General features: G+C 48.5%; 1 protein-coding gene across 1 annotated transcript in view; it reads left to right on the top strand.

Moving 5' to 3' along the window:
• unc13d (unc-13 homolog D (C. elegans)) overlaps window positions 1–23,909 on the top strand; it is a 102,206-nt gene that overhangs the window by 45,551 nt on the left and 32,746 nt on the right. Inside the window, 13 exon segments of the mRNA XM_052033355.1 lie at window positions 5,104–5,136; window positions 5,138–5,213; window positions 5,322–5,515; window positions 6,716–6,819; window positions 8,537–8,660; window positions 9,612–9,736; window positions 10,649–10,739; window positions 11,369–11,425; window positions 12,501–12,598; window positions 12,907–12,958; window positions 14,804–14,934; window positions 15,475–15,595; window positions 19,703–19,846. Of these exon segments, the coding sequence (XP_051889315.1) occupies window positions 5,104–5,136; window positions 5,138–5,213; window positions 5,322–5,515; window positions 6,716–6,819; window positions 8,537–8,660; window positions 9,612–9,736; window positions 10,649–10,739; window positions 11,369–11,425; window positions 12,501–12,598; window positions 12,907–12,958; window positions 14,804–14,934; window positions 15,475–15,595; window positions 19,703–19,846 (1,350 nt within the window).

Genomic DNA, 23,909 nt, shown 5'->3' with positions numbered 1-23,909 from the left:
TTAGATATTGAGGGATATGGGGTTGGTGCGGGAAAAAGGCTGCGATCTTATTGAATGGGCAAGCAGGCTGTTGGGCTGAATGGCTTCAGCTTCTTATGTTCTCATAACAATCCCTGATGAAGTCCTGCCTGTCCCAGTAACAGGAGAGAGCCACCGGAGGCTCCAAATTCCATGATGTCTAGTGGCATCAGGTCAAACATGGCCAAGGAAACCTCCTCCCGACTACCACCCACCGTCCTGCCTCAGCTGATGAATCAGTGCTCCTCCAGAGGGTAGCAAGAGCAGAGGATGTGCTGTGGGTGGGGACTTCAGTGTCCACCACCAGGAGTGGCTTGAAGGACTGAGTCTGCAGTAGGTAGTGAACCTACTTGGTTTAGTCCTCAACAATCTGCCGTGGCAGATGTGTCTGACAATGGTAGCATCGGTGGTAGTGAGCTTGTGGAGACAGAATCCTGCCTGTACACCAAGGACACCCACCATCAGGTTGTGTGACACTCCAATTGTGATGGATGGATTGAGAACAGATCTGGACATTCATGAGGCAGAACCATACACCCCACACAGTCTGTAACCTCACAGTCCGCCCCATCCCTCACTCTCCTGTTAACTGTCAGGCCAGGGGATCAACCCTGGTTCAACGAGGAGTGCAGGGAGGATGCTGGGAGCAGCACCAGGCATATTGGACGAATGGTGCTGAACAGTTAACGGGAGGAGGAGGCTCCAAGAACGTCCCTCTCTTCAACGATAATGAGGCCCATTGAGTGCTGAAAACAGGGCTGACCATATTCAGCCAGAGACAGGGCAATCGGGTTCAGCCAGGGATGCTGAGTGGATGATTCACCTCGGCTTCCCCCGAGATCCCCACCATCACAGAAGCCGGTTTTCAGCCAATTTGATTCACTCCAAGAGATAGGAAGAAATGGCTGAGAGCATTGGATACAGCAAAGGCTCCGGAACCAGACAACACCCCAGCTGTGGTAGGGAAGACCTCCGCCCAGAACTAGCTGTGTCTCCAACCCAACTGTTACAACACAGGCATCTACCTGATGTTGTGATAAATTGTCCAGGCATGTCATGTTGACAAAAAGCAGGACAAATCCAATCCAGCTAACCACCACCCTATCAGTCTACTCTCAATGATCAGCAGACATACCAACAATGCTGCCTCGACAAAATCCTCCAAATCCACTGGCAGAATGAGTGAATGAACTGCCAGTGTCCTCTCCCAGGCCAACATCCCCAGCACTGAGGCCCTCGTTACACACAGTTCACTTTGTTGGAAAGGCCACTTCATTCACACGCCTGACACCCAGACTCTCAAACATTCACTAAGAGATTCAAGATTGTGGTCAAAAGCCCCTTGAAAAATGGCGTAACATTCCCACTGATTCCTGGGAATCTCCTGATTGTTCAAAGTGGAGAAGAAGTCAGGATAAAATTGGGAATCCTGAGTCCATTCAGCAGGTACAGAGTGTAAACGGTGGAACGAGTGCACCACCTCCCGAACTACACACCTTCCCAACTGGTCAGGCACCTCCTGCAGGGGACGGTCAGTGCCTGGGGGAGGGGACGGGTGCACAGGAGACAAGCTTTTATACTTAGAAATGACTTGCAGTAGAAAAAGACTTTGATTGTAACAGTTTCAAACAAACTGCCAGCTCTTTCTCCACATAATGACGAATCCTGGGTCCTAGATGCTATTTAAAGCCTCTCTAGTTGCTCCTTGAAGTGTCCCTTCTTTCACACCCATGCCTGCAGTGACAGAGCTTTTTATTCTGCTGGCCAAATGTTGATCGGTCCTATGATCTTCCAGTGGTGCTGCGGAAACTTGGTGTCCTCCTGATCCAGCAGCTGGGCCTCAATGTTAACATTTAACAATGTTAAACTAGATTGTGAGGGGGAAGGGAACCGGAGGAGTAGGTCAGAGGAAGAAGGGGATGGGGAAACGTCAGATCTGACAGGTAGAGAGGCTTTGAGGAAGGAGAAGCAGAGTACAGGGTATAAAAGTAGTAAGGTGGATGGGCTGAAGTGCATGTACTTGAATGCGAGAAGCATCAGGAATAAGGGAGATGAACTGAGAGCTTGGATAAGTACATGGGACTATGATATTGTGGCTATCATAGAGACATGGCTGACATCAGGGCAGGAATGGATATTGAATATCAGTGTTTTAAAAGGGATAGGGAGGGGGGAGAAGAGGAGGAGGGGTGGCGATACTGGTCCGGGACACAGTTACAGCTGCAGAAAGGGTAGATAATGTAGAAGGATCCTCTCCAGAGTCAATATGGGTGGAAGTTAGGAATAAGAAAGGGGCAGTTACTCTTCTGGGAGTATTCTATAGGCCCCCCGGTAGCAGTAGGGATACTGAGGAGCAGGTTGGGAGGCAGTTTTTGGAGAGATGCGAAAATAACAGGGTTATTATAGTGGGAGACTTCAACTATCCAAATATTGATTGGCACCTACTTAGTGCCAAAGGTTTAGACGGGGCGTAGTTTGTTAAGTGTGTCCAGGATGGATTCCTGACGCAGTATGTTGACAGGCCGACTAGAGGGAATGCCGTATTAGATCTAGTTTTAGGTAATGAACCGGGTCAGGTGACAGATCTATCGGAGGGTGAGCATTTGGGGGACAGTGACATTTGCTCCAGAACCTTTAGAATTGTCATGGACAGGGATAGGAGCAAAGAGGACGGGAAGATATTTAACTGGGGAAAGGCAAATTATGAGGCTATAAGGCGAGGAACTTGAGAGTGTAAATTGGGATGACATTTTTGAAGGGAAATGTACTATGGAGATGTGGTCGATGTTCAGGGATCTTTTGCAGGATGTTAGGGATAAAATTTTGTCCCGGTGAGGCAGAGAAGGATTGGCAGGGTGAAGGAACAGTGGGTGACGAGAGAGGTGGAACAACTAGTTAGGAAGAAGAAGGCAGCATACATAAGGTGTAAGCAGCAAGGATCAGACAGGGCTCATGAGGAATATAGAGTAGCAAGGAAGGAGCTTGAGAAAGGCTGAGGAGAGCAGAAGGGGACATGAAAAGGCCTTTGGCAAGCAGGGTTAAGGAGAACCCCAAGGCTTTTTTCTCGTACGGTAAAGAGCAGAAGGATGGCTAGAGTGAGGGTAGGTCCGATTAAAGAACAAAGGTGGGAGGATGTGGCCTGGAAGCTGTGGAAGTGGGTGAGGTTCTCAATGAATACTTCTCTTCAGTATTCACCGAGGAGGGGGGTCTTGATGATACTGAGAACATGTAGGTGAGGGTAATGTTCTAGAGTATGTAGATATCAAGAGAGAGGATGTGTTGGAGTTGGTAGAAAATATTAGGAAGATAAGTCCCCGGGGCCTGACGGAATATTCCCCAGGCTGTTTGTGAGGCGAGGGAGGAGATTGCCGAACCGTTGGCTAGGATCTTTGAGTCCTCGTTGTCCTGGGGGATGTACCGGAGGGTTGGAGGGTGGCGAATGTTGTCCCCTTATTCAAAAAAAGGTTGTAGCGACAGTCCAGGGAATTACAGACCATGAGCCTTACATCTGTGGTGGGTAAGCTGTTGGAAAGAATTCTAGGAGATAGGATCTATAAGCACTTTGGAGAAACATGGACTGATTAGGGACAGCCAGCATGGTTTTGTGAAGGGAATATCTTGCCTCACAAGCCTGATAGGGTTCTTTGAGGAGGTGTACCAGGCAGATTGATGAGAGTAGTAGCAGTAGATGTGGTCTACATGGATTTTAAGTAAGGCATTTGCCAAGGTTCCACATGGTAGGCTTCAGAAGGTCAGAGGCCAAGGGGATCCAGGGAAGCTTGGCCGTGTGATTCAATAATTGGCTAGCCCGTAGAAAGCAGAGGGTTGTGGTGGAGAGAGTTGCATTCAGATTGGAGGGCTGTGACTAGTTGTGTCCTGCAGGGATTGGTTCTGGACCTCTACTTTTTTGTGATATTATTAATGACTTAGATGAGGGGGTTAGAAGGGTGGGTTAGCAAGTTTGCCAGATGACACAAAGATCAGGGGTGTTGTGGATAGTGTGGAGGGCTGTCAAAGCTTACAGAGGGATATTGATAGGATGCAGAGCTGGGCTGACAATTGGCAGATGGAGTTCAATCCAGAGAATGTGTGAGGTGGTACACTTTGGAAGGACAAACTCCAGGCGGAAGTACAGGTAAATGGCAGGATCTGGACAGTGTAGAGGAGCAGAGGGATCTGGGGGTTCATATCCACAGATCACTGAAAGTTTCCTCGGCAGTGGATAGGGTAGTTAAGAAAGCTTATGGGATGTTAGCTTTCATAAGTCGGGGGATCAAGTTTTAAGAGCCGTGAAGTGATGATGCAGCTTACAAAAACTCTGGTTAGGCCACACTTGGAGTACTGTGTCCAGTTCTGGTCGCCTCAGTATATGAAGGATGTGGAGGCGTTGGAAAGGGTGCAGAGGAGATTTACCAGGATGCTGCCTGGATTAGAGAGTATGGATTATGGGGAGAGATTAAAGGGGCTAGGACTTTACTCATTGGAGAGAAGGAGGATGAGGGGAGACATGATAGAGGTATACAAGATATTAAGAGGAATAGATAGAGTGGACAGCCAGCCGGCCTCTTTCCCAGGCACCAGTGCTCCAAAACAAGAGGACATGGCTTTAAGGTAATGGGTGGGAAGTTCAAGGGTGATGTCAGAGAGAGGTTTTTCACCCAGAGAGTGGTTGATGCATGGAATGCGCTGCCTGGGGTGGTGGTGGAGGCTGATGCCATTGGACAAGTTCAAGAGTTGTTAGATAAGCATATGGAGGAATTTAAGTTAGAGGGATATGTGGGAGGAGGGGGTTAGATAGTCTGAGGTGTTGGTTTGAAGGGCAGCACAACATGGTGGGCCGAAGGCCTGTATTGTGCCATATGGTTCTATGGTTCTATCTCATCTGGAACTGGAGGGACATTCTGTGGTCCTGTGCTGGGCTAGGGGATCGGGTCTGTGGGGGCTGGGGTAGTGGGAGTGTGGAAGCAGGGGCCGAGCTCACAGCAGGGTGATGGTTCGGAACGTGCTGAGAACGCCGTGGATTTGATGCTTGGAGTGGGGACTGGTTTCCCCGTGCTCTCTTACATTTACCTCTGTGTTTTGCAGGACTTGCCCTACACGCCTGAAGACAAATGGTACTACTCTGGAGCCTTGCACTGAGACCTACCCGATCGGGAAAGTGTCCACCTACACCTGGAAGCTCATCCACAGGGCAGGTACGAGCCAGATTGTGCGCAGATGCTGGGGGGCCAATGATTGGGAGGTCATGGCTCTCATACGGCATGGGAGCCCCCCTGCCGCCCCCTACACCTGCCCCCCCCCAGGGGGTCTTCTGTGCCCTCCAAGGGGAGGGGAATCTCGGAGTCGAAGTGTCCTCCACACCGGGGACTGCAGCAAGATTTATGCGATGTTTGTTTTCGCAGAGGGACACCACAATGAGCAAAACAGGAGCCCCGTGTTTCGGATCCATCGCCGCCTCTTGCAGCAGTTTGTGCAGTTTGATCGGCTGAAGAAGCAGGTACAGACCCCCGGGACGTGGGTCGGGTTGGGGGGGAGGGTGGAGGGTGTGTCAGGGAGGTGTGTGGGTAAGGGGGGCAGTGTGGGTCAGGGGATGTGGGTCAGAGGGGAGGGTGGGTCGGGCGGGTGAGTCAGAGAGGGGTTTGGGGATGAGGGGAGTGTGGATCGAAGGGAGAGTAGGTGGGGAGATGAATCATGGTGGAGAGTTTTGAATGAGAGGTGTGCTGAGGGAGTGTGGGGTAATTCGGAGGGTGGGGGTGTGATATACAGTTGGCAGGTTTTACATTGTGTTTGTTGGAGCCTCTGTATATGGTGCAATGGCAAAATATAGAATTCTACTCGATTAAAAATCAAAAAATTTTCAGGTGCTGGAATCTGAAATTAAAACCAAACCTACTGGACACACTCGGCAGGTCGGCAGTGTTGGGGAGAGACACAGGGCGAATGTTTTACGGCAATGATATTTTGTCAGAAATGTTTCTGAATTTTACCTTAGCCATGATTGTTAAACATGATTGGATGTGTATGGGCAAGGCTCACTTCTGTAAATCATCCCCCTGCTCTGTACAGATCACACGCACACACTGACACACACACACACCCACTGACACACACCCACTGACACACACCCACTGACACACACACACTGACACACACACACTGACACACACACTCCACACACACACACACTCACACACAGAGGGAGGTCACTGTCCCCACATCCCTCAATGCCCTGAATACTCAGAAACCTGTTGATCTTTGTTTTGAATGACTTGAGCCTCCAAAGTCTGTCCAGGGTAGAGAATTTGAGAGACAGTGTCTGGGGTCTCTTGTGCCTCCAAGGACAAATAGGGATGGCCAATAAATGCTGGCCTTGCCAGTGATGCCCAGCTCCATCAAGACAGGGATGCTGTGGGAAGTACAGTACGTGGTGCCTGCCCCAGAGAGGGTGGGAGAACGGGATTCCCCACTGAAGCGATGCAGCCTGGTGTTGCAGTAGCAAGACTCCAGATGCCACTCTCCTCTAACCTGGGGTTCTGAGGTTGAGCTGGCATCATCCCTGGGTGTACCTGGGCACCTTTTCCAGTTTAACCCCAGGGATGATGCTCTGAGGGTAGGCGCATGTATAGAGGGAATGGACATTGTACAGGCAGAACAAAGTCATCAACAATTGTATTCCTGTTCTCTGGTTAACCTGCAGGCAGGGGATGTCCAGGGGGAAGTAGAGCTGAGTGCACCGGCCTCCACCATACTGTCTCTCCATGCCACACAGAATGACCTCTCGCCCTTCCTTCAGGATCTGGCGTGAGTACCTGGTGATAGTTCCCGGAAAACGGAAGATAACAAAGTGGGAAACATACCGTGGCTGGAGGGCAATCTACGAGTGCTAGCCCTCGGCCTCCTCCACTGCCAGGAGAATTCCAAGCGCAAACTGGAGGAACAGCACCTCATTTTCCATCTTGGAACCTTGCAGCCTAACGGCATGAACATTGAATTCTCCCACTTTAAGGAACCCCCAACCCCCTCTTCGGCACAACCTCCCCCCTCCCCACCAGCACCACCACCACCATGCTTCTTCCCTTCTTCCCTTTCCTAGGCTATCTCTACCATTTTTCTACCATTTTTCCCTCTCTCTCCTTCCCTTTGACCCATCCCCCCGGTGGATCTGCTCTCCCTCCTCCCCTGCACCTGCCCATCACTGTCTCTTACCTGCACCTACCTGTCACCACCCTGTGCCCACCCCGCCTCCCCTCTTTTGTCCACCTATCACTGCTCTGCCTTTTCCCTGCTATATATCGGGCTTCCCCTTTTCCTATCTTCAGTCCTGAAGTAGGGTCCTGACCCGAAACGTTGACCGCCTGCTTTTCTCCATGGATGCTGCCTGGCCTGCTGAGTTCCTCCAGCATCATCGTGTTTTTCACCTAGATTCCAGCATCTGCAGTCCTTTGTTTCTCTACTTGTCATCTAGTTTCCCTTCTCTCCCTTGCTGAGGTGCAGATGCTTGGTCCTGATTGGCCCTGAGTACCTTATACAGCTGACTATTCCTCGGTTGGGGAAGCAGAGAAGGCGATGTTTCCATTGTTTGGGCAGTGGTTGGAAACAGGGATCTGGGCTGAGATAAGGTATTGATGCCCAGCCTTAACACCAAACTAGAGACTTATTATTGAGCTCGACACAGATTCTACATTGAATGCTTTTGCCATTATCACCTAAGATGTCGTAGAGGCATAGAGCAGGGGAATTCTGTCCACACCAACCATCAACCACCCATTGGCGCTGATCCTACACTAATCTTATTTTGGAGCTCGGTTTCCCACTGCAGAAGGCGGCGACGGATCAAGTGCTGAGAAATGGGACTGGTATAGATGGGTACACGATGGGCAGCATCGGACATGGTGGGCTGAAGGGCCCTGCTTCGGTGCTGTGGTGACTCTGTAACTTGGGTGTAAAATGCTTCAATCCATCCTGTTGGTTTGAGAAGGGTGCCACGCCAATTCGGTATTCTTAATTCCCCCGCAACAAATAGTGAGCACATGACCCTGCCAGGTTTATTATTGTGGGTGGGGACCGTGCACACAGTGCATGGGGCATGCCGTGCATGCAGAGTGGGGGGGTCCCAGGCAGAGAGCAGGGGATGGGGGTCCCGGGCAGAGAGCGGGGGAATGGGGGTCCTGGGCAGAGAGCGGGGGGAATGGGGGTTGCCAGGTAGAGAGCAGGGGGATGGGAGGGGGTCCCGGGCAGAGGGTGGGAGGATGGGAGGGGGTCCCGGGCAGAGAGTGGGGGGAATGGGGTGCCCCCGGGCAGAGAGCGGGGGATGGGAGGGGGTCCCAGGCAGAGAGTGGGGGATGGGGGTCCCGGGCAGAGAGCGAGGGGAATGGGGGTTCCTGGCAGAGAGTGAGGGATGGGGGGTGGGGGGTTCCCGGGCAGGGAGTTGGGGGGGACGCTCGCAGAGGTTGTCATTTATTGCTGTGTCCTTTGGTGGTCACCCTCTGACCCTGGTGCTCTGTGTCGTCGACTGCAGGAAGTGGCTGGCCTACAGCAAGCTGTACCAATTTGTGGAAGTTAGCTACACCTTCCTGCTGCAGCACCTGACCAGCATCGAGTACCAGTGGGGACTGGCACAGGTCACCCTGCAACTACAGGCGGTAGGTGACAACTGACAGTCTCGGCGGCCAACACACCGAATTTTTCACATGGGAAGGATGTAGATACACACTGAGAGTGTACACAGGTGAGGGTGTAGGTACACACTGGGAACTGGCGTACACACACGTTGTACACTGAAGGAGGGAAATGGTGTAAGATTAGATGAGATTTCTTTATTAGTCACATGTACATCGAAACACACAGTGAAATGCATCCTTTGCGTAGAGCGTTCTGGGGACAGCCCGCAAATGTCGCCATGCTTCCGGCGCCAACATAGCATGTCCACAATTTCCTAACCCGTACGTCTTTGGAATGTGGGAGGAAACCGGAGCACCCAGAGGAAACCCACGCAGACACAGGGAGAACATACAAACTCCACACTGGCCGGAATTGAACCCGGGTCGCTGGCGCTGTAATAGCATTACACTGGTGTACACACACATTGTACACTGAAGGATGGTTTGGTGTACACACACAGATTGTAAACCAGTGGAGAGCTTGGGGCACACACAGTAGGGATGAAGGGACAAGGCAGAGGTGGTCATGATGTGGGCACAGGGGTGGTGACCCAGGAGAGGATCCTCACTAACCTGCTGGGATGGTAAACTCATCCAGACATTTGAGCCTTGGACTTGGGGGCAGTGGGAAGTATTACACTTGATTGGGGGTGTTGTTGGGAGCTTTACTCTGCATCTGGCCAGTTGTTGGACTTGCCTTGATGCTAGATACAGTCTAGATTTCATTACCAAGGGCTAACACTGTGGACTGCAATGAACATGGGGACTTTAAATGCAAGTTCCTCTTCTACTGAGGCTCCACTTTCTGCAGGATATCGGGCAGATTTCTGTCAGTACAACATCTCATTGACTCAGATCGGGTACTCCAACGTCATGGTTCTGAATGTTGCCATTACCTTCAGGTTAATCTCATGGATTATACTTTTCTCACAGCAAGAAGAATTGGCGGAGTCTTTCACATCGTTCCTGGATTATGGAATTTCTCTCACCCAGAAGTACAGGGAAGTTTTTCCAATCTCTGATCCCAAATCAATTGAACACCAGCAGTCCCTGCTCAGGTTTGTCGTTATCTGTAATTAGTTCTCTACCTGTACTTGTGTCCTTTGCGACAGCCAACCTTCCCGGACATACCATAAGACACTGTAACAGTGCTGCCACCCCGAAACTCATAATACAGACGCACACAGACTTACAGCTCTCCACTCTGACTCTCTATGTACAGCTGCGCATCAAGCCCTGTGGAACACTGTTCCAGTGACTCATCCCCTGTGGAACACTGTCCCAGTGACTAATCCCCATCACTCCAGTGCCCAAAATTCCATGTATTAACACCGTCCATACCTGGATAGCAGAAGCTGCTGAATGTGAATTCCAGTGGGGCCTATAGTTAAAGCATTGTGCACCATAACTTGTCTGTGTAATGCCATGGAAGCAACTGGCTCCAGATCTAACGGCTTGTCCACCAAGGTCACTGCTCTCCCCCATTTCTCTGTCCGTCACCATGAAACAGGGAACTGTCTCTTGCTTAAATCTCAAGTCTCCACATCAGAAGCAGCTTTTGATCATCTGCTAAATCTTAAATGAAGACATGATGTTTAATGAGATCTGCCTTTCTTGGAATATTCTTTTGAATGTTCTTTCAGATAGTGTTCATGGAGTATCAGAGTGTGTGTGGGCCATGGAAGCAGTGTAAATGAGTGTGGCTGTGTGCACGATAAGGTTGTGTGAATGGAATAAATGTGGGAAATACTCGGTCCGTTAGGCAGCACCTTTGGAGAGAAAAAGTGGTCGGTGTTTCCGGTTGGTGGTTTCCATGAGAAAGTGTGCATGGATTGTGGGAGAGTTTTCCTGTGAATGGTCCTGTGGTTGGGGGGGGTGACCGATCGTGAACATCTTTGTTCCCTGGTACTCCTGTTTCTGTGTTATGTCCCTCTGGATCTCACTCCACTGGTTTTGTCCTTCCCTCACAGGGTCCTGGTGCAAATCTGTAAGATGAAGGCTTTCCAAAAACTTTGTTCTTCAGTTCCCGATCTCCATGACAGAATCATTGATGCCATTAAGGTATAGTTCACAAAATAATAACTATCGCGACTAGCAAGGAATGTTGATGAACAGAGAGACCTGGGGGTTCCCTGAAAATGACGACACAGGTCAATAGGGTGGTGAAGAAGGCATATGGCATGCTTGCCTTCATAGGTCGGGGCACAGAACATAAACCTGGGATGTTATGTTGCAACTTTACAAAACACCGTTTAGGCCACACTTGGAGTACTGTGTGTAGTTCTGGCCACCACACTACAAAGGTAGAATCAGATACACTCACTATGTTTAAGAGATATTTAAACAGACACCTAAATAGGCAAGGCATAGGAGGATACAGACCTAATGTGGATGAATGGGATTAGTGAAGCTGGGCAAAAAGGTCAGCATGGATGTGGTGGGCCAAAGGGCCTGCCTCTACGCTGTACAGCTCTGTGATTCTTATAACTGGTGATAATGTACAGTTTAGCCTAATGTTAAAAGCCATGTCTTAAAATGCACCTTGTAACAACTGGATTAAGCAGCGAGTGGAGTGAGATTTCTGTTGCGTAGGGAGTGGCTCTGAAGGTTGTGTCATTCCCTACACAACAGGGGAATGGGGTCTTGGGACTGGAGACTAGGCTGTGAGCATTCTTCCTTCTCTGTTACAGTCTGGCACCACTGAGTGGTATCACGCCCAGAAGCAGCTGCTGGAGCCCATGATAAAGGTACAGTACGTTTACAGCACTTTCTGCACTGGGTGGAAGATGTCAGCACTGGAATTCTTTGTACTTTACACACCAGCAACAGTCCTGATGTCAGTGATGGACAATAAGGCTCATTTAACCTTGCCCCATCACACACTCCAAGGCAGGGTCAAATGCACAGAAATAAAAAATAGAAACGCTGGAAGAATTCAGCCAGTCAAACAGCGTCTGTGGAAAGCAAAAGCAATCAACGTTTCAGGTTCAAAATGTAGAGAAAAGCTCCCTCTACACCATCCCATTAATCACTGTCAGTGCAAACACAGTGTGATTAGATACAGAGTAAAGCTTCATCTACATTGCCTTATCGCACTTTCCCAAGACAGGGGCAGCACAGGGCGAAGCTCTCTCTGCAGTACAATCCCAACTCCTGTCTTTGTTACACATCCTCTCACTGTCATTGGTGTGTGTGTGTACAGATATAACAAGATTATCCATCTCCCTTCTTGATGCTGTGTGCACTCATAGCCACCAGAACCCCAGAGGATATAGATTTCCTCCAAGGGTCACTGACTATTCCACAGCCAGACTGACTGAAAATTGGCTGTTTTTCAGTAAGCCTGTTTTCCAGATCACAGCTGCACAGAGGCACTGATGACAGACACCATTATTCTGATTGAGGTGAAGTTTGGATTAGAGTTTTAGTTGTTGGTTTCTCTTTGGACTCCCACCCATTCATCACGTATCAGGCTGGACAGTGAGGGTAAGCAGGACACTCAGTGGTGTGGACAGTTTACTTACACACACACACACATGCACGCACGCACACGCACACACGCGGAGTGACCATTGGGTTGGGAGTGGCTCCCTTGACTAACTTTTCATTCTGATAATTCAGGACTCCTGATGTGTTGCGCTCGTCCCCAAAATACCTTGGAACTCTGGTTTCTGGCTCAGTCACATCCTACCTTTTGCTATATACAGTGCTAAACTATACCTGATATCCATTTTGATTTAAATGTGGTTCTACTTAGATAGCTCATCAATGATTAATTTATGAAAATTTCATTCAAAATTTGAACGTTTTATCCCTTTTCAGACTGAGGAAGAAAATATGAAGTCCCTGGTGTTATTCATAGACCAGCTGAATAGTGACCTTACAAATGACCGGAAAAAACGATTGAAGATTTTCACAGGGTAGGTCCTGAGCGTGCTCAATCACACGTGAATCATAGAGCACCTAGCTGTCTAACTCCAACTTTCCGAAGGGAGCACATTCTAGAGCCTGCTGTTGGTGTGAGTGAGCCTTTGTTAGTGGCTTGTTGCACAATTAGGGCCACGGTTTTATTGATCTATTGTCTCTTGCTCTCGGTCCCATCTTGTGTCATCAGCTTGTTGGTGCTGTCTGATGAAAACTAAGTTGGAATTGTGGCCATTAGTTAAGCAGCTTTATATCGTGTGACGGTGCATCAGAGCGACTGACTTGTGGTGTTATTTTTTCACAGCACTGTCAAAGTCAACCTATTCAATGTCACCTATATGCAGATCCAGAAACTGGTAAGAATGAATTTAACGATGTCAACACTTTCCACTCGTGCCAGCTGCTAAATAAGGCTGTATGCATTCCTGATAGTGGCCCTTTTTCAACCACAAAGAGAAAACAAGGAACATGCGATCAGAATATTTATCAATGGCACCAAATGAACCTTTGATCCTTCACATAACCTTCCCATCGAGGAATAGCTTGGGGATTACCATCCAATCCATGTGTGGGAAAGAGTGATGTCTAAAATTGACTAGACGAATATTCTTAAATTAACTGGTTCAGATTCACTTTTACGTTACACCACTAACCCTTCATAATGACTTAAATAAGCCACTGACTGAATGAGTTAACCTTTGCTTCTCAATTCGTCAATGTAGTATCAATTGCTGATCACCGTAGGCAGTGTTTTACATTACAGAGCGACTATGCAAATTGTTCTATTAAGTTAAATAATGGAAGAACAACCAGGTGTTGCATTATGGCTATGTTAGCATTTTAATCAGTTTTAATGAGTTTGTTGATCATTACCTGAGATTGGAATGAATTGGTGGTTAGTTTCAGGATTAGATTCTGGTCGAAGACCAGATGCAGGGTCCTGATGCAGGCTTTTGACCCGAAACATTGACAATTTCTTTCCTGCCACAGATGCTGCTCAACCCACTGAGCTCCCCCAGCAGATTGTTTGTTGCTTAGGATTAGACTCCTCAGTTATGAGGCAATTTGAATTAAAACTGATAGTCTTTACTGCATAGGTTAAGGTCTATGTCTGAGTAGGTAGCTACGATTTTATCCTGGGAAAGCTGTGTTGATTACAATGTCTTCCTCAAAGAGAGTGTGGGACTTTCTGGGATGTTATTGTGAGAATCCCCTGTGTGTGGAGGTGCTGCCTGTTACTGTTCCGTCCTCTGGTCTCTGCTACGTTCACCTCCCATACTGGGAGCTCTGGCTCAGATCTCACTTCCCTCAGCGCCTGGAATGTACAGCCAAGTATCATTTAAGTACACCTACCTGTTTCTGGCTAGAACAATTGCATGACTGGAACTTCTGTAACCTGACGAAGGGGAAGAGCCAGAGACATCATTTCCTTTACTTACAGTTATGCCCTTCGAACATGGATATAGGACATTGGTGCAGGAGTGGCCAGGCCAGGGCCCTGGAGCAAAGTTCCTCACAAAGTACGTCACCCAGGGACCCTTCACCCTGCTCAATGGGATCATGGCTGATCCCTCAGTCTCAGCTCCACTTTCCTGCCTGATCCCCATAATCCTCAACTCCCCTATTGTTCAAACATCTCACCCTTGAAAATATTCAAAGGCTTTGTAATGTATGTGGTCTTTTGGCTCCCTGACAGTACTTCTGTTAAATAAAGTATGAAAGGTTAAATGAAGTCAATCGGTCATTATCGAAATCAATGTTGAAGCAGGCTTGAAGGACAGAATGAGCCTGGTTCCTAGACGGACACCCCAGTTGCTTGTTGTACGGAGCCATGCAGACCAAAGGTGTCTGGGTTTGGTTCCGGTCTCTGCTCAGTTGTCTGGCCTTTGGTGAACTGGCGTTTGATCTCAGCAGGCTGGCCCAAGAAGGAGGAACAGAATTCTCTGGAGCACTGTCTCCTGATGGTTATCTGCGGAAGTCTAGATCTGAAGTGAAGACCGGCACGCGTCTGTGTGTTGTGATGCAGGTCGAATTACTTGCTGACATTTTGTCTCAGCTGGTTGGTGATCACTGGCTCTGTGGAGGAGGTTTTGGAGGCTATATGTCACCAGTCCTTCAGCAGAAGATTGGAGGAGAATTGGTGCTTTTAGGAAGCAAAGTTTCATCTTAGGGATTTTCGAATAACATTTGTTTCTCGTCAGGTGGCTGAGGATCTGAAGGAACAAGTGATAAGTACTGGAGGTGGCAGGTCCAAGGCGGTTATTGAGAGTCTCTACCAGTTGTACCAGAAGCTCAGACAGCTGCTGCATCAACAGATTTACTTATCACCAAAGTAAGTACGTCCGAGACATGTATCCTCATGCAGTGGGTCCCCGGAACAACACACACAGCATATAGCGACATGAAGGCTTGTGCGGTTTGCCAGCAATTCAGGTCTATTTATCATTTGCTGTACCTTTTGGTGTGTGTATTCATGCAGTGCACTCACACATTACACGCTCTGTACACACACAGTCTGCAGTCACAATGAGCCTGTATTCACACTGTGTGTCTGACACATGTCCTTGACCAACCTCCTGTATAAATTCATACTGTGTACCCTTAGAATACACACATCAGTTGTATCCAAGGCAACAAGGGATGGATAATAACCTGCTGCCTTCGGCACGAACAGCCACATCCTGAGAAAGGATTACAACAAAGCCAGGTTCTCTGGGGCAGTGTGAGCAACACAGACAATCATCCCTGTGCTGCCGCCGTAAAATGATCTATTCACTTTAACAATCGTATCTCTCAAAACTCCCGATTAGTAGCCAAAAGAAATGTTCTTGGCACCTCTGTATTTCAGCTCACCTGATTCTGTGTTTTTCAGTGAAGATTCTGTTCCACTGAGTGACTTCCACAAGTGGTTCAGTGACTCGTTACCAAAGTGGTTACAGATGGTGTACAACAATACGGTGGAGATGGTCCAGCGAGCTGTGCAGAAAGATCAGGTACTACGGTCCTAGAGTAAACAACCTGGTCACTGTATTGTGTATGTTTCATCCAATGACCACTGCTCAGCTTTTCTACTTCTGCAAGGCAGCTAGGACACGGTAATGGGTGGTGTAGAATCGTGGATGGGAGTTTGTGTGCTTTCATCATTGAGAACTGGGTTTGATCCCAAGTCCAGATGGAGGGAGATTGTAAAGAATAATAGACAGAAGGGACATAATCAGTTGAGTCAGACAGCAGCGTGATGTGATTTCCTGGAACATTAAAGCTCTGTCCCCCTTCCTACTATGTACAGCAGTCAGAACATTCACTTACTCTCTGCACTAGTCCTGTCTCATTGAAGGTGATGTCAAGCTCCTTCCAGCACTTGCACACATGGACCAAATGGACATCTCCATGATGTGTTTGGTCTTACACACGTCCCCAGAATAAATAACCAAGGTCACGCATCAAAATAGGAGTGGGAGGAGCCCATTTAGCCCCTAGTGCCTGCTCTGCCATTCAGTAAGATCATGGCTGATCTTTTACCTCAGTACCACTTTCCCTTCCTGGTCCCATATCTCTTGATTCCTACAAATCTATCACCCTCTATCTTGAATATACTCAGTGACTGACATCCACCTACAGCTCTCTTGTGTCGTGAATTCCAAAGAATCATTACCTCCGGAAGAAGAACTTTCTTCATGTATCTGTCTTGAATGGAGGACCCCTTCTTTTGAGACTGTGGGCCTGGTCCAGCCTAGGGAAACATAATCATTGAGTCTACCCTGTCAAGCCCTGTAAGAATTTTGTACATTTCAGTGAGATCACCTCTCATTCTTTTAATCCCTCCTCGGGAGAAAATCCCTCTGTGCTGGAAATCAGTGTGCTGAATGTTTGCCTCTGTCATAAGTGTATCCTTCTTTATGTGGGGAGACCTGACCTGCAGACAATACTCCAGATGCCTTCTCACCAGGGTCCAACATAAGTAGATAAAGGCATCTTAACTTCTGCACTCCAATCCCTTTTACAACAAAGGCCAACGTAACAGTTGCCTTCGGATTTCTTGCTGAACCTGAATGCTCCTGCCCCACTGATCTTGTGTCATTTTCATCAACTTTGCTCCAACGTCCCCCCTGCCCTCAGATTCACTCGGTCAGTCTCCGACACCTCTCTCCCCTTCCTGGATCTCTCTGTCCCCATCTCCAGAGACAGATTAACCACAGACATCTTCTACAAACCCACTGACTCCCACAGTTACCTTGACTACACCTCTTCCCACCCTGTCACTTGTAAGGATGCTGATCCCTTCTCCCAGTTCCTCCACCTCCGCCATGTCTGTTCCCATGATGAGGCTTTCCGTTCTAGGACATCCAAGACTTCCTCCTTTTTCAATAACCAAGGTTTCCCTTCCATCACCATCAATGTTGCCCTTACCTGTATCTGCTCCATTTTCCACACGTCTGCCCTCACCCTGCTGACATAACAGGGACAGGGTTCCCCTTGTCCTCATTTACTACCCCACGAGCCTTCGCATCCAACACATCATTCTCTGCAACTTCCGCCACCTCCAAAGGGATCCTACCACCAGACATATCTTCCCCTAACCTCCTCTTTCCACTTTTTGAAGGGCCTGCTCTCTCTGCAACTCCCTTGTCCACTCATCCCTCCCCACTGATAACCTTCCTGGTATTTGTCCCTGCAACTGCACCAAGTGCTACACCTGTCCCTACACCTCCTCCCTCACCACCATTCAGGGTCCCAGACAATCCTTCCAGGTGGGGCAGTCCGAGGGAGTCATTTATTACATCCGGTACTCCCAATGCAGCCTCATGTACCTCGGTGAGACCCGACACGGACTGGGTGACCGCTTCGTCGAGCACCTTTGCTCCATCTGCCACAACAGCCAGGACCTCCCGGTGGCCACGCATTTCAATTCCACATCCCACTCCCACACTGACATGTCGATCCACAGCCTCCTGTACTGCCACATTGAGGCCAGATGTAGGTTGGGGGAACAACACCTCATATTCCGCCTTGGGAGTCTTCAACCTGACGGCCTCAACATCGATTTCTCTAACGTCCGGTAACCCCACCCCTTCATTTCTTCCCCCCCCCCCACCACTCCTTTGTCTTCCTTATTCCCGTGGTTCCCTTCCCCTGCCTTTATGACCTGCCCATCTCCTCTCCTCCCCTTCCCCATCCTTTATTCCACGGTCCACTGCCCTGTCCTACTGGATTCCTCCTCCTTCAGCCCTCGGCCTCTTCTACCGCTCACCTCTCAGCTTATTACATCTTCTCCCCCTCCCCCACCCCCTACCTTCCCCCTCTCACCTGGACTCACCTCTCCCCTGCCTGCGTGTGTTCCTCCCCCTCCTACTTTCTTATTCCAACTTCTGCCCTCTTCCTTTCCAGTCCTGACCCAAAACGTCGACTGTTCATTTCTCTCCGTGGATGCTGCCTGACCCGCTGAGTTCCTCCAGCACTTTTTGTGTATTGCTCCAGATATATCCAGCGTCTGCAGAATGTCTTGTGTCCCTGTTTACTTCAGTTATTTTTGTACAAGGACACCCAAGTCCCTTTGAACATTCACCTTTCAGTCCTACACCATTAAAAAAAATCCCACCTTTCTATTTTTGTTTGAGCAAAGTAAATTAACTCACATTTCTTCCACCTTATATTCCATCTGTCATCTCATTGTTCATTCTTTTAACCTAACTATATCCCCTGAAGTGCCTCTGCATCGTCCTCATAGCCCATACTGGCACCTAGCTTTGCATTACCCCTTGCAATGTTCCATCTATTCAGACCCTTCTATGTCGCACCACCCGCACAGTTTATGGATGTAGTTCGCCTGGAATGATTGTGAAAAAAAGATTGTAATTAACCTTGTTATGACCTTGCACCTTATTGTCTACCTGCAATGCACTTCCCTGTAGCTGTGACACTTTGTATTCTGTTATTGTTTTTACCCTGTAGTACCTCAATGTACTGTGTAATGAATTGACCTGTACGGTCGGTATGCAAGACAAGTTTTTCGCTGTACCTCTGTACAAGTGACAATAATAAACCAATACCAATTTAATTCAAACTATTAACTTCAAAGGGGACTTACTAAGTGTATAATAATACAAAATATTCACACTTGTGTTTCCCCTTAACAATAGCAGCTGTACACTTCTGCGGGCTTGCCTACTTTTACGCACTGCCATTTCCCACCCTTCCAGCAATGGGCAGTGTGACCCAGACTGCTGTTACCGGCCACAGACCCATGCCAAGACGTGGTCAAGGTCTGCTTGGTCGCAAGTGAAAACCAAAGAAAAATAGGGCAGTTGCTGGGAATCTGAAATAAAACCAGCCAATGCTGGAAACACTCAGCAGATCAGACAGCATCTGTGGAAAGAGAAACAGAGTGAACGTTCTAGGTCACAGACACATCGTCTGAGCTGAAAGACTGACCGTTTCTCTCTCCACAGACACTGCCTGACCTGCTGAGTGTTTCAAACTTCCAGCATCTCCAGTTCTTTTGCTTTTTCTTCACTGCAGAACCAGTCTGGTGTACAATTTTTCCCTTCCACTTGAGGACAAATACTGTGGTCTGGTGGAAGTGATACACAATAACTTCTGCTTCAGGCCTACACAATGCAGATTTGGCAAAGAAAGGAAGGTAGCCCATGTTCCCCTGCCAGGTTTTCCCGTGGACTTGCACTGCCCTGTTTTATTCACTGTACTCACTCTGGCAACAGAACTGGCTTCAGAAATCCAGGGCTCGCTGCTCAATGGTTAAATCAATTTGTGTTAACTAGCAACACCCTGCCACCAGAGGCCAGTCTCACCTCCTGGAGCCAGTTATCATCTTTGATTCTCTTTCAGGTGGTCTTACATTAAGCGACATTAAAAAAGAGGGTTCCTTATATATCCGGGCACACTCCTGGTGATGTGGCGAGGTTTCATGGTGTCTATTTGTTTGTACTTCAGCCATCTGTCAACAACTGTTAAGAATGTGTGCTGAATATGCAGACCTTCATTGCACATTTTGCCCTGAGGTTGCTCCGCAGAAACGTGGTGCATGCATCTTTGAAGTAGAATCCTTGCAGAGTGCTAACTTCCCTGTAACGTTCACACAGCTGGAGAGTTTAGGGGAGAAGACCAAGCACAGCACCTCTGCTGTGGATATTGCAACCTGCTACCTCAAGATCAAGCAGACCTGGACACAGCTGAGCTGGCCAGATCCCGAGGAAGCATTCGTCATCATGGTCAAGCTGACCGAGGTGAGTGAGACGTTTTATGAGTCACATTGACGTCATTACACTGTTCTCATTATCGAATTTTCAGTTAGATGCTCTCTCTCTCTTATGTTTCCTGTGGCCTTCAGAAAGGGTTTAGTTTCAATGCTATGTTCTATTAGAGAATGCTGGACACTGGCCTAGATTAATGCAGTGTCTGCGGGGAGAGTACCGGTCAACACAGAGGAAAAGATCCAAGGATGTGCTCCAATCCTCCTCAAAGAAGTGCAACATTCCCACTGATTCCTGGGAATCTCTGGACCACTCAAGCTGGAGAAGGATCACTTGGGATGGTATTGAGAGCCTTGAGTACACAGGGCCCCTGTGTAAGTGGTAGAAGGAGCCCACCTTCTTACATGCTGGCTTCCTCGATCACCTCTTGCCCCGTCTGTGGGAGAAACAATCTGCTGGAGGAACTCAGCAGGTCAGGCAGTCCTGATGCGGGGTTTCGACCCGAAACATCGACATTTCCCTTTCTCCCACAGATGCTGCTCGACCCGCTGAGTTCCTCCAGCAGGTTGTTTGTTGCTCCAGTTTCCAGCGTCTGCAGTCTGTGGTATCTCCATCTGGGGGAGAGTCTGCAGGTCCCACATTGTCCTCACCAGCCAGCTCCAGACCCACAGGACCACAGTGGGAGCGAGGCATCCTCGGTCCTGAGGGGCTGCCTGAGAAGGAGATTTCCCCTCAGTTTGCAGGTTCTGCACTTCTCTTCCAGTGGCCAAGAACCTCACAGATCCGGGGAGGGAAATCGTCCCAGCCTTAGCACCTTGTGGCATGTGACATTAATGCTGGATTCTAGACTGAACTGGTGCCCAAGAAATTTGGTGTCAGAGAAATTTGCTGTCAGAGTTATTGGAGGTTGAGAAACGAGGTGGTGTGTAATGTGGTTAAGGAAGTGAATGTTTACGATGTCTCTGTAAATGATTCTTCCTCTTTCCTGCTGGTAGAATGCAGAAGGTTGGACGCACTCCTGAGCTGTGCTCAGCTATGACGCATTCTTGCTCAGTCATGTGGCTGACTCTTACTTGCCCTCTGAAGTGGCCTGGCAAGCCACTCAATTATAACAAACTGCTGTGACAAAACAGAATTTAAATCAGACTGAGCAGTGAGCATTGAACCAGGCTCACGATTTGATTAAAGTCAAAAGCACATGAACTCAATCAACCTCGCAGAGTCCTCCTCTCTAACATCTGGGGACTTGGCAAAACTGGGAGAGCTGTCACTCAGTGGAGCAGTGACCAGACAGTTATACACACAACACCCCACTCCTCACACACCACCTCTGGAGATGCCCCCACCCACCAGGCAGACAGACCCATCAGGGAGGGGCCGTGCTGTGGCACGTAGTTAGGAGAGAAGGTCTGCAGACTCCATACAGTCACGGCATCACCAGCTGATGAGTCAGTGCTCCTCCTCTGTGCTGAGAGGGAAGCAGTGGTTGTGGTGTCAATGTCCCTCACCAGCAATGCCAGTAGAGTTAATACACAAGTGTGGCAAGTAAAAGAGCAAGGAATTCTTCCTGGGATCAAACAGAGCTTTGTGAGACTGCATCTGGAACATTGTGTGTAATTTTGGTCTCTACTTGGGTATGGATTATACCCAAGTAGAGACTCTACTTGGAGTTTAATCCAGCCAAATGTGAGGTGTGTTGCACTTTGGGAGATCAAATGTAAAGGACAGTACACAGTTAATGGCAAGCCCCTTAACATTGCTGATGTACAGAGGGACCTTGGGGTCCAAGTCCATAGCTCCCTGAAAGTGAGTGCACAGGTTGACAGGGTGGTAAAGAAGGTGTATGACATGCTTGCCTTTATTAGTCGAGGAATTGAGTTCAAGAATCAGGAGTTATTTTGCAGCCTTATAAAACCCTAGTTAGGCTGCATCTGGAGTATTGTGAGCAATTCTGGTCGCCCCATTACAGGAAGGATGTGGAGGCTTTGGAGAGGGTGCAGAAGAGGTTCACCAGGATGCTGGCTGGATTAGAGGGTATGAGCTATGAGGAGAGGCTGGACAAACTTGGGTTGTTTTCTGTGGAGTGGTGGAGGCTGAGGGGAGACCTGATGGAAGTTTATAAAATTATGAGAGGCATAGATAGAGAGCCGGTATCTATTTCCCAGGGTTGAAATGTCTAATACTAGGGGGCAAGCATTTAAGGTGAGATAGGGTAAGTTCAAAGGAGATGTGCGAAGTGTTGTTTTACACAGAGAGTGGTGAGTCCCTGGAATGTGCTGCTGGGGGTCATAGTGGAGATAAATACGATAGAGGTGTTTAAGAGGTTGTTAGATAGGCACATGAATATACAGAGAATGGAGGGATATGAACATTGTGTAGGCAGGAGGGATTAGTTTAGTTCGGCGTTTAATTAGTTCAGCACAACATTGTGGGCTGAATGGCCTGTTCCTGTGCTGTACTGTTCTATGTTCTATGATACGGTTGCCTTGGAGTCAGTACAGCAAAGGTTCACTTAAACGATTCCTGGGACGAGAGTGTGTACTAGGGAGGAGGGTTGGCTTAAAAGAACGAGAAGAACTATCATTGAAACTGATGGAAGTCTGAAAAAGGAAGAAGCAAAGAGGTTGATTCCTCTAGCTGGAATGTTTAAAATTTAGGCTGTAGCCTCAGGGTATGGGGTCAACCTTCTAGGACTGAGGTGAGATTAGAGAAACTCGGAGGGCTGTGGATGATATTGATCAATTTTGGACACTGGAGAATCGGGAGATAAGGCAGGAAAGTGGAGGAGGCGCAGGATCAGCCATGGTCTTACTGCGTGGTGGAGTAGGCTCTCAGGGCCATGAGATCGGCTCCTGTTCCCGTTCGTCATCTTCTCACTTGTTTCGTGATGGAGGTGACCGAGTCCAGAAGGACTGGGTCTTTTACAGGTGGTGACCAAACCACCACAAGTAAGGCATTGACCTGACCTTGTCCTCACTGAGGTGTCTGTCTATGGGAGTACAGTCCTAGGGTCATCTGAAAGTGGTTGGGCCCAGGACACGTCCCTGAAGGATGATTGACCTCCGACCAAAACAACCATTTTTCTTTCAGCCAGGTACGATTCCAGAAATTCCTGCTTCTTCCAATTGGTGTAAATATTTCAAGAGTTCCTCTCTGCTCTGTCTTGTGGGGCTCTGCCAAACGGGGTAGGTTCAGAACAGATCCAGCTGCTCAGAACTGCTCATCCATGAGATGCTGTGTATTCTACCTGGATGTGGACTCTCCTGTCCCAGCACATCCCTCCTTTTCTATTATAATGATGGTGTGGGGCTGACCTGGTACAGTGAGGTTTGCCAGCATCAGTAGCAATGGCATGTGTCCTCTCTTCTTGATAAATGTTTAGTGTATCACCCTTAAACAGATTAATATCCTGTGTGAGATGGTTACATTTACATCAGTGGTTGGGTCAGGTATCAAGTAACACGTGCTTCGGTCAGGTTCGGATCGGCCGTGGTCGAATTAGGTTTGAATTTTATACCAAAGTGGACGTCCAGTGGAGACGTTCACTGTTGACTGCACAGTTCCATTCAGTTAATGTCATTTGCAGCTCCTCAGACAATGAAGCATCCCATGCCTGCATGTAGCAAGGCTCACACAACGTTCAGGCATGGGATGATAAGTGAACAATACTAATTGTGCCTCACAGCTGTGGACAATGATCTTCTCCAACAAGACAGACCCTAACCTCCTACCCTTGCCAATTAGTGGCATTTCCATTACTACCATTGCTGTTGAACAGGTAGGTGACTGGATCAGCCACAGATATACCACGACTATAGGAGTAGGTCAGAGAAAGGGTATCCTGCAGTGAATGACTCACCTCCTGACAATGAGACCTTTCCACCATCCATGTCAGGAGCATGTTGGAACCCTCTGCACTTGCCTGGATGAGTGCAGCTCCCAGCAAAGCTCAAGAAGTTCGACATCATCCAGGACAAAGTGGCCCAATTGATGAAGGCCCCATCTACCACCCCAAACATTCCCTCCCTCCACCCCCAGCACACCATGGCTGCAGTGGGTACCATCTACAAAGGCAATGCAGTACTTTGCCAGGGTT

Source organism: Pristis pectinata, chromosome 18, assembly GCF_009764475.1.
Source record: "Pristis pectinata isolate sPriPec2 chromosome 18, sPriPec2.1.pri, whole genome shotgun sequence".
Classification (NCBI taxonomy): Eukaryota; Metazoa; Chordata; class Chondrichthyes; order Rhinopristiformes; family Pristidae; genus Pristis; species Pristis pectinata.
This window is presented reverse-complemented; position numbering and strand designations above follow the sequence as displayed.